At 45.1% G+C, this 11,355-nt stretch overlaps 1 protein-coding gene across 5 annotated transcripts in view; it reads right to left on the minus strand.

The window, feature by feature from the left end:
* Erich1 (glutamate rich 1) overlaps positions 1–11,355 on the minus strand; it is a 116,977-nt gene that overhangs the window by 28,092 nt on the left and 77,530 nt on the right. For 2 of the 5 annotated variants that reach the window (XM_087210067.1, XM_004869558.3), the window contains one exon: positions 8,959–9,830. The exons of 2 other annotated variants lie outside the window; for them this stretch is intronic. In XM_087210067.1, the coding sequence (XP_087066193.1) occupies positions 9,757–9,830 (74 nt within the window). In that variant the 3' untranslated portion in view covers positions 8,959–9,756. One more of the 5 variants, XM_021248196.2, reaches the window with a different exon arrangement.

The following is an 11,355-nucleotide window of genomic DNA, read 5'->3' on the forward strand; positions in this document are numbered from 1 at the left end:
TCTTAGGGTACATGGAGCTGCCAGGGATAGGGGACCCATGGGAGAGAAGACATGGGTAGGGGGGAGCCCTGGGGGAGAGGGGAACACTGCAGGAGAAGACAGTCTTGGGGAGAGGGAAGCCCTGGGCAGAGGGAGTCCTTGGGTCAGGAGAGTCCTGGGGAAAGATGAGTCCTTTTGGTTAGGGAAGTCCCTGGGACAGGGGAGTCCTGGGCAGAGGAGGGAGCAGGAGTCCTTGGGGTAGGGGAGTCCTGGGAAGAGATGAGTCCTGGGATAAGGGGAGTCCTCAGTCAGAGGGGATCCAAGGGGGTAGAGAGTGGAGCTATTGTAGTTTAAATCTCAATTGTCCCCCCCCCAAAGCCTCATGTGTTCAGAGGTGGGACTTTTGGAAGGTAACTGGTTCACAGGGGCATTGTGCTCATCAATGCATTGATACACCGATGAAGTCATGGCTGAGTTTGCCATTAGGAGGTGAGGACTAGTGAGAAGAGGTGGGGCACTGGGGCCAAGACATGGATGAGTAGTTCTCCAACTCTGGTTCCTTGATTCTCTCTCAGCTTCCTGGCAGACATGACTTGAGACATTTTCCTCCATCTAGTCTTTCTACCATTTATTGCTCTCTTGGAGACAGCTAAAAAACTATGGACTAAATCCTCTAAAACCCGCAAACCAATATAAATCTCTCCTCCTTTAAGTTGTGGGTGTCAAGTATTTTTTCCTAGTGATGAGAAAGTGACTAAAATTTTGGTACCAGGAGTGGGGTTGTTGCCATGACTGTGATCATACTGTTTACAAGCCTTTGGAATCTGTTTAGGGGAAAAGTTTGGAGAAGCAGGCTAGAGAAGCCCTACAATGTTGTGAGCAGTGGTTAATGTGCAATGCTGGTCAGAAGAGCAGAATGCTGAAAGAAATGAAGATGGTAAAAGCTAGGCTCAGGTAGTCTAGGCTGGGAACAAGCACTTCACTGGCAGTTGGACTGGAAGTCATATATATTATGCTCTGGCAAAAAATGTGTCTACATTTTCCCCATGTCCTGAGACCTTGCAGGAGACCTAGATTAAAGGAATCAGGGTAATTTATCTGGCAGAGGAAATTTCAAGGCAGCCCAACATTCAGCTAGTGACATGGGTACTTCTGGCTGCTTTCAGCTAGGTTTGCATTGAGAATGAGGAACAAAAAGCCCATTTGAAAAGTTTGGAGTTTTGCCTGAAAGGAAGTGCCTGCAAAATTGGGCCAAAAGGAGAACATGGTTGTTATAAAGATTAGAATTAAAAAGAAGCCAAGTAGCAGCAAATAAATATATGAAAAAATGTTCAACATCTCTGGTCATTCGAGAGATGCAGATGAAAACAACACTGAGATTCCATCTCACCCCAGAAAGAATGGCTGTTATTAAGAAATCATCCAATAACAAACGCTGGTGGGGGTGTGGGGAGAAAGGAACCCTTCTCCATTGCTGGTGGGAGTGCAGACTGGTGCAAACACTGTGGAAATCAGTATGGAGATACCTCAAAGAATTAGGCTTAGAGGTCCCATTCGACCCAAGTATTCCCCTGCTGGGTATCTTCCCAAAAGAATTAAAAGAATCATACCACAGCTATAAACGTGCACCCATGTTTATAGTGGCAAATTTGTAATGGCTAAAGCTTGGAAACAGCCCAAGTGCCCATCAACTGGAAACTGGATAAAGAAGATGTGGGTTTTAAAAAATAAAATGGAGTACTACTCAGACATAAAAAATGAGAAACTAGAGACATTTATAGCTAAATGGATGCATATTGAGGCCATCCTAAGTGGATAAAAAGGACATAAATAGGACACATGTGTAAATACCAAATAGTTTCTCTAGTGTGAGAAACTGAAAGTGTAGTTAAGGATACACACCGATAAAATGGCCTAAAAACATATTTCTCGGATTGTGTTTCCATCGTGTGTCATATGACTGTATCAAAATTTTAATTAGGGAGAAGCTTGGCTTATGTGGAGTCTGCTAGCTAACTGGAGTTTTTTTCCAGGCCACTATTTGTTCAGTGTTGGTGTTGGGGACCTTTCTGAAACCACATCCTCTGATGTTTTGTTGGTGCTTGAGATGCTTTTTTAAGTTTTATGGAAAAATGTTTAAGTGCTTTTCAGTTTTCTTTTGGTTGAGTTCTACTGTATTTGAATATTATTGTAATTTTTTTCCCCTTGCATTGTTCTTCTTTGAATGGTTTTAATTTTTGTATGTGTGTGTGTGTTTGATAATAAAGTTATTTAAAAAAAAAAAAAGAAGCCAAGTATTTTCCATCAGGGATATAGGAAAGATGTCTTGAGGGTATCTCAGTAATTAGCAAGTCCCCACTCTTCACAGGTTCATAAGTGTGAAACTGTAAAGCTTTCACACAAGAAAGCCCCTGAGCCCCCTGCTCAAGAGGCACCATCTAGGAAATTGGTTCCTCAGGATGTTTCACAGTGCTCAGTGATCCAGGCATGCAGAGGCCTCTGCAGCTGTGGTCTAAGAGGGTCTGACTATCACTCCAGCGGACGGCAGACCTTGGTATAACCCACATAGTGCTGGTTTGTCCAGCATACAAAATAAAAGAGTTGTGGTGTCAGGAAGGGTTCCACTTAGATTTCAGAAGAAGGACTGAGAGGTCAGGCAGTGTGCCCCTAAGAGGACAGTGCATGAAGCTGTGAGAGCGAAGCCGAAAGTGCAATGGAGACCCAAGAAGTAGGAGAATCCAGAAATATGGAACGTCTGCCGAGGAAGGCCATGGGCAGTAAGCAGATCAACCCCAAGCGAGAAGCCATGAGGGCTACAAAGAACAATGCTGTAGGGGTGGGGTTACCCACACCCTTTGGAGCTCATAACTTGCCGCAACTTGCCCTGGGTCCTAGACATGGGGTTATAGGACTTAATGTTTGTCTTGTGTTTTGATCTTGGTTTGGTCCCATTTCTATCCCATTTCTCCATTTTGGAACGGAAATTTTACCCTCACCATTGTATGTTGGAAATGTTTAACTTTCTTTTTGATCTTTATAGGGACTCACAGCTAAGAGTTTGCCTGAGCCTCAAAGAGACTTTAGGGTTGTATTTTTCAGCAGTGCTAGAACTGTTAAAACTTTGGTGACTCTTAGGGATGGACTAAATGTATTTTGCACAAAGAGATGTGCCTGAGTATTTTGGGGCCCAGGGGTGGAATGTTATGTGTGGTTAGGAGGTGGGGCTTGGCTAGAGGCAGGTCACTGAGGGCATGACCTGAAAGGGTAGATCTCTTTCTCTGCCTCCTTTGTCTCTCTGCTTCCTGGCTGTCATGATGCAAGCAGCTTCCCTCTGCCTGGTTCTTCCACCACATTATTTCTGCCTTGAAGCTGGCTGACCATGGACTTACACTTCTAAAATTGTGAGTCAAAATAAACTTCTCCTCCTTGAATTTGTGATTGCTGGGTCCTGTGTCCAGCAATAGGCAAGAGATTAAGACAGGAGCCCTGGGAATGAGTCAGGTCCCTGGGGTAGAGAGAAGCTCTGGGGGAAAAGGAAGCTCTGAGGAGAGGGAATCCTGGGAATGAGGGTAGGTATAAAAAATATGTTCAAATATTTATAAAACCAAGTCAAATCTGTTCCAGAGGTTCTGACCTTGCGCAGGGAGCTATTTCATGAAAGGCAAGTATGCAAGAAAAAGGAAAGAGCTGAAGGTTTGCACAGAAGCCTCTGTTTATCCAAGATCTTCGGTGCAGGACAGGAAAATGCCTACACATGTCCTGGGTTTCAAGGTAACACTACTCAAGAGGCAGTGCTTTCTGTTTACTTCATACCACTTATTAGTCTCCTTTTCATCACTGACTGAATTCTTCTCCCTCCATTGATGAAAATATCACAAAGTCATGGACGCTGTTGGACTGAATGCCTTTCTACACTTGATTAATTTTTCCTGCTGACAATCCTCAAAGAAGATGCTAAAGCAAAGCTCAGAGACTCCAAGCCCAGGGTTGCCCACAAGCTTGGGGCATCTTGAGTGCCTCCCTGCTGCTAAAGGGCCGAGTACACAGTAGGAGCTTACTAAGAACAGCTTGTGTCTTACTGGGTAGAGGCTGTGTGTGTGAGGTGGATTCATCTGCACACAGGCATCTGCTGCTTTGTGCATTACAAACAAGTAGGGGCAGGTGCAGAAGTGGGCTGAGCACAGGCTTCTGACTGTACTGCCATGCAGAGCATACAGGCATGTGGTTGGCCACCACTGCACTGCCATCACCAAGTGCCAGCAGCAGGTGCCATCCCCTCCCTTTCATGTTCTGCTGCTTCCTGTGGCTGCTCTGAAACTTAATGGGCTGCTCACAGCTCAGCAACTGGAGGGGAGTCTGCCTAGAGTCTTTCCCTTCCCACTTGTCCTTTACTTGCATAGGCATTTCTTTCAAAACCTACCAGCAGTTCCCTACTGATCCCATGGGAGCATCACATTGTAAACATGTGCTGAAACTTAGGCTGCCCCATCCCAGACTGGTTCCCAAGCCCTGTGTGGCCTCCTCTTTCTCATTAGCACGGGTCTTCCCATCTCCTCTCCTCTCCTGAGGGTTCTGTTGAGACCTCTATGCCCTTGACTTTATTATCCAGACAATGGCTCCACCCATGTGCAGAGGAGGTCCAGGAAGGGCCTACACCCCATCTCCACAGACCTCTTAAAAGGCTCTCCAAAGCTGCTTCCTCCTAGTCACCAGGCCCTGAGCCCCTTGCTGCAGTAGCTGCAGCCCACTAGCTGCTGTGATCATCATCCACCTTTCCTTCTAGGGATGGGAGGACCCAGCCTTGGCACACATCCCCTATCATCCTCTCAATCTTCCTTTACCCCCAAGGTGACCAGGAGAGCCATTAATGGAGTGGCCCTTGCTCAGGTTCTACGTTCTGGTGGCTCAAGAGGTGGGGCTCTCACTGCAGCTACAGACTGAGCTGGCCTCCAGCTCACCTCTGGAGGTCAACAGCTGTGCAGCTGGTAGTGAGTCTATGGGGTACCGCAGTGAGGCAGTGGAAGGAGGCACTGTGGTCCAGGCCAGAAGATGGGATGGAGCCTCTTTGTAGACTTTACTCTGCTGGACCAGAACTTTCTTCCCCAGCCCCCACCCCACCCTTGTCTTCAGAAGCCCCATTCTTTCCCTGTTAGTCCTTCTCATTCTTTCAGCTTTGGACCAAATGTGTCTCCCCAGATCCACGTTTTGGTCCCTGGTCCCCAACATGGCTGTATTTGGATGGGGCCTTTGAGAAATAATGCATGGGGACGGGTACTTAGCTCAGTGGTTTCGCCACCTGCTGCGCAAGCGCAAGGACACAAGTTCGATCCCCAATACCAAAAAAAAAAAAAAAAAAAAGAAAAGAAATAATGCATGGAGGGACCTAATCCAGTCTGACCAGTGCCCTTACAAGAGATTTTGCCCTTTCTTTTTGTGCACAAAAGACACAGGGAGGAGGTGCTGTCCATGGCTAAGGAGAGAGGCCTCAGAGAAACCAGCTCTCCCTATACCTGAATCTTGGCCTCCCAGCCTCCAGCACTGAGAATTAATGTCTGTGGTTGGGCTATGTAGTTCATGGCACAGGTCAAGTCAACCAGTACACTTGTCTCTTTGTGTGGTCGTCCTTCCTTTGCCTGTTCTTCAACTACTGACTCCTGGGGAGCTGCTCCTGATTTTCCTACTCCTCAATCCCTGTGAGCCCCTCATTTTAGCCCCCAAGTTTGGAAGCAGGATTGTACTTTCTCTGCCACATGTTGTTGTATCTTCTGTGTGCAATGAATACAGTTCTGCAGAATTAAAATGGGTTGGATATTACTAATGAAAAGGACATGAAGCAGATGCTCATCTCTTGCAGTCAGCCAAGCCAAAGCAGATGCTGAATAGATAATAAGGCTATTAAATCGTCTCCCTGCTACACAAACCCTGATGGGCAGTACGTGCAGCAGACTCTCTACCCAGAGGTACTTGAATGGATGGGTGACCTGGGGAGGGAGCAAGGCTCAGTCTGGCCTTCTCTTCTGCCATCTTCAGAGGGTTTTGTTAAGCACTTCTGGGTTCTGTCCCTCCAGATGCAGGCCCCACTCACCAGCCTGGCTTCAGGCTTCTGATGGTCAGATCTGTGTAGCACAATGACTATGTGGCCATGACTTGTTTTGAAGCACAGCACAAATGTTCATGCTTGCTCTCTGCCAGGTGCCACATCTTCCATACAGTTGCAGATGTAAAGACTGGAGATCTTCCACAGGTCTTCGTGGGTGTCACAGGCAAATGAGTGTGTGAGGTCCAATAGGAAATAGGCATGTGGTCCTGAGGACTGTAGTCCAGTCCTGTACTCATTTCTGCTGTGCTTTCTCAGTATCCTTCATATCACCCAAAGGACAGGGGGCAGGGGAGGCAAATAGCCTGAGGGATGCTGCCGCCTGAGACTTCAATAGCTCTTGTTACAGTAGTCTCCCCTAATCTATGGTTTTAGTTACCTGCAGCCAACCTCAGACTGAATATTAAATTGAAAAGTTTCAGAAATAAACAACCCCTACTTTTTCAATTGTGCCCTCAAGTGTGGTGAAATTTTGTACTATCCCAACCTGTCCTGCCCAGGGAATGAATTATCCCTTTGTCCAGGGTAACTGGATTGGATACACAACCTGCCTGCTTGTCACTTAGCAGCTGACTTGATCAGGTTTACTGTCATGTACTGTGGTGCTTGGGTCCAAGCAGCCCTTACTTTATTTAAGAATGGCCCCAAAGCATAAGAATAGGAAGGAAGGGAAGGACTGGGGCCTAAACATGGTAGGGCAGGTTAATTCTGAAACTAGACAGAAACAATGCCGGGAATTCAGGACAACACAGAGTATATGGGGCTCTGTACCATTCTCAGCACAGTAGGGAGGTCTGGGGTGTGTCCTTCATGGGTGGGGGTGAAGATACTGTACAGGAGGAAGCTCTGCTGTGGCCTGAATGGTCAGCATCTGCTACGACTATGAAGGCACCTGTGCCTCTCTGAGGCAGCTGGTCTGCACTCAGCGCTCATGAACAGGCGTCTCACCTACAGAAACTTTCGGCAAACCTTCGAAGGACGGGTGCCATGGGGGCCAGGCTGTACTATCCTTCCCTTCCTCTAATACCAGCTGGGCCACCCAGTCAATCACTGTGACCCCCAAAGACCCCCCAAGTTTACAAAATGAAACCACCATACAAATGATGGCCATCAGCCACAAGATGGTCAAGGGGCCTCACCAAGGGGCAGGCCTATTCTGATCTTGGATTCCCAGCCTTGAAGACTGGGTATAAAAGTCTTCTTCATAAAGAACCTAGCCTCAGGTTTTTATTACAGCAACTGAAAATGGACGACTGCACACCACACTACACTTCTTATATCTAAGCATACTTGTTAAAAAAAAAAAAGTAGGTAGCAGGCATGACCCTTCATGCCTACATGGTTTACTGGCTCTTCCAGAATGAAGCCATTCTGCATCAGCCATGGCCACACCCCCAGGTTCGATCCCGGTGTAACAATATGTAGGCCACACTCAGACAAGCAGCAAAGCCTTGGCTGCCTCTGGGTACTCCTCAGAGTGGAGGCTGTGGTACTCAGATTCCCAGCCCTGCTTGCCTCTGCTGAGCCCTCTCAGAATTGTTGTGCACATGAGAAGCAACTGAGAATAAACTGCATGAACCTTCAGGCAGCTCTGAACTGGTATCTAGAGCTGGGTGCCCAGCCCCAGCTGCCCCTGCCTTTGCTGCAGGGTTACCTCTGTTCTCAGCACCCACCCTTCCTACTCTGCCTTCCCAGAGCCACCTTCCTCAGACAAGGACACGGCCCCAAGTGCTCCACACCTGGGCAGATGGCCCTTTACCTAACACTGTTACACAAACGAACTCAAAATGTGTCAAACTGAGAGTTAAATGTGAGAGTTAAAACTCTAAAACTCTCAGAAAAAAACAAAAGTAACATATTTACAACATTGGGTTTGTGGTGATTTCTTAGATACCAGAATAACAGGCATAAAAAGGAGAAAATAAAGAAGTCAAACTTCATGGAAATTAAAAAATTTAGCCTATCAAAAGACACTACCAAGAAAGTAAAAAAAGTATGCCTCAGAAATGGGAGAACTATTTCCAAATCACATATCTGATAAAGAATTAAAAACCAGAATATACACAAAACATGTACAATGCAACTAAAATCCAAACAACCTAACTCACAAATAGGCAACAAATGGACAGACATTTCTCCAAACAAGACACACAGATGGCCCAATAGCACATAAAAACATGCTCAACATTATTAGTCATTGGGGAAACAAAAATCACAATTACCCAGGGATACTTCCTCACACTCACCAGAATGGCTATCATCAAGAAAAGGGGAAATCACAAGGGCTGAGGAGGGTACGGGGAACCTGGAACCCTTATACGCTGCTCAGGAGGATGTGAAATGGCGCCATCGCTGGGAAGGCGATCTGGCAGTTTCCCCAAATGGCAAGCAGAGTTACTACATGATCAGCAATTCCACCCTGAGAATGGGCACAGGTGCCCAGAGCCCTGTACATACATGCTCCTAGCAGCACTGTCCATAGGAGGCAAAAGGGGGAGACAATCCATGCATCTGTCAACAGAGGGATGGATGCATAAAGCGCGGTTCTCACACATTGAGGGATGTTCTTAAGCCGCAGGAAGGAACTCAGTGTCACCGAATGTCCAACAGTCCATTTAAAAATGGTGGTGAATTGTGTGTATGTGGGGGTGTGTGTGTGTATACAGATATTTATTTATTACCATAAAGTCATTATTTTCACAGATAGAGTCAATGTCCTCCTAAAATTTTGTTCCAATTGAATGGTACTTTTAAAAGTCAGGATTATTAAAAACTGGCAACTATTTCCTTGACAAAAATAAAGCTAAAATGGGAAAAACAGGCTCTTGACATTATTTTCAACTTAGAGAAGAAAGAAAAAATAAATTCAATTATAATAAAACTACTTTAACTGGAGGTTTTTAATATCCATAAGGCATCCTTAAAGCAAAGATTTTCAGACACAAGGTGATTTAAAAATAAATAACAACTTTAAACTATTGTTATCATTTATGTCCAGACATTCTCCCAAAGTCTTATGTGCTCAGAGATGAGACTTTTGGACGGTGGCTGGATTACAGAGGCTTACACTGATTTGCTGTTAGGAGGTGGGGTCTGGCGGGAAGAAGTGGGTGACTGAGGGCATGACCCGGAGGAGTTTCTCTCTCCACCTGTGCCTCCCTTTGCTCTGTTTCCTGGCCGCCATGAGCTGAGCAGCTTCTCCTCTGCCAAGCCCTCTGCTGTGCTGTTTCTTCGTTAGAATTAGCTGACTGGACTGAGATGTGGGCTAAAATAGACATCTCCTTCTTCAAAGTCCAGGTGTTGTGTATTTTGCAGAAAGTGCCTAAAACAACTACATAGTTTAATACAATGTCCCTTTTCAATTTTTTAGAGGAATGAGAAAAACAACCAAGTTTTATGTAGCAATTCAAGACATGTAATTGCAAATAAGTAAAATTTTCAATTTTATCCCTATTTCTCATTTCAAGTCTCAGATGTTTAAAATCTCATAATCTTACCCATTACATACAAACACAGGAATAAATTATATGGCAGAAACCTCTTCGAAGTCTCCAGGATTTGAGATACAAAGAAAATATTAAGAATTTAATCTTCTTTGTATATAAGAATGAACTCTCCGCCAACTTTGTCATTCACATTTTCTTAAAAATATTAATTCTTCTTAAAGAGACATACTGGTTTTATTCACTGTTTTTCTCTGGAAAGACATGTGTAATCCAGTAATTAAAGAAAGCGGAGATTACTCTGGCGTGGTCTGGAAAGCAAAAACAAAAAGAAAATATAGACAAATAATAAATCAGAAAGTATTATTTTGTGGATATTAGTCTTTGGGCTCAAAGTAAACCTTGAAATATGAGAGATGATTAAAAAATATAGTGAATGTTCAAATTTTAAAACATTTATTACAGTAAAAGACATGTTGTCATTAATCCCCTCAAAATACTTCCCCTAGTTTCAAATGCACTTAGCCTATTGTTCTTGCCACTTTCTGAAGCAGCTCTGTATGTATTCTTTTGTGAGTATCTTTTGTTGCACTGTCCTGGCTGCCCTGACATCCTGAATTGATTCAAAATGTTCACCTTCACTTTTCAAGGTCATTTTAACTTTGGTGAAGAGCCAGAGTCGCAAAGTGCCAGATCTGGTGAATAAGGTGGATGAGGACACACTGGCATCTTTTTATGAGCCTGTTTTTCTGTTGCATGGCATGAGGTAGCAGCATTCGCTTATTTTTGATCACATCTCTGAGGAAGGCTCCAGAACTGCTTTCAGAGCCTGGCAAGAATGATGGCATAAATGTGTTTGACGCAAAGGGAACTATTTTGAGGGGGATTAATGCAATTTATCTTTTTTAAAAAATTTAAACACATACTGTAGTTTTTGATCAGCCCCTTGTAATCTAGTGCAATGCAACCCTGGTATAAAAATGATGTTGCTAGTCACACAACACAACTTATGAATCATCCATCATGTTGGAAATATGACAAAGTGGTAGGGCAATTCAGAATATTTGTAGTTTATCTGTGTTCTCAAGTTCTACTGGGCCTGAACATTATACTATCATAGTACTATAACCTACAATACCGTAGATTTAAAATCTGATCTGAAAGAAAGCCATATACAGCTTGAAATGAAAATGAAATACAATTTCATATCAATGGCAGACAACTGGAAGGTGATTAGAATTTAAGTGAGATGTGATGGGTTACACAGCATTCAGCTTTCATGAGGGCCAGGGCTCCACCATGACAGCAAGAGCCAGAGCATTTCTGACATTACTCCCCAATAATTCCCTGGCTTCCTGGAGAACTGTAGCCATGAGCCAGGTTCTGCTTGAATGTCAGGTTTACAACTGGGAAGCTCCAGGATCTCATTCACAAAGAATCTGCTACTTCTGCAGCTGTCAGTCATGGAGAGAGCACACCAAGCCTGTGGGCAGGGCAGAGAGGAAGACACCGCCCCGTCCAGTCAGATGCCAGGCCTGGCTTTGGAGTTGGCCCACTGCTCTGACATAGATGCTTCATTTCCAAACCAGACTGGATCCAGAGGTGGGGTGCTGAGAGGAGGGGGGTCTGACCTTCACCCACTCCACAGAAGCCACTCCAAGACCCTCCCAAGGCAAGTGCTCTTCTGCCCAGGGCAGGTGCCTGACATCTCCAAGCCGCCTCTCCTCAAGATCGGAATGATTCCTACAGCACCTCTCAGTGCCTGCACCTGAGATCAACACAGTGAGTGGCAGCTTTGGCCTATAACACTCTCGACGGTGACGCAAGGCAACATAG

The sequence above is a fragment of the Heterocephalus glaber genome, unplaced genomic scaffold, assembly GCF_053883595.1.
Source record: "Heterocephalus glaber isolate CG9 unplaced genomic scaffold, H.glaber_assembly_v1.0 deba00001104, whole genome shotgun sequence".
In the NCBI taxonomy this organism is placed as follows: Eukaryota; Metazoa; Chordata; class Mammalia; order Rodentia; family Bathyergidae; genus Heterocephalus; species Heterocephalus glaber.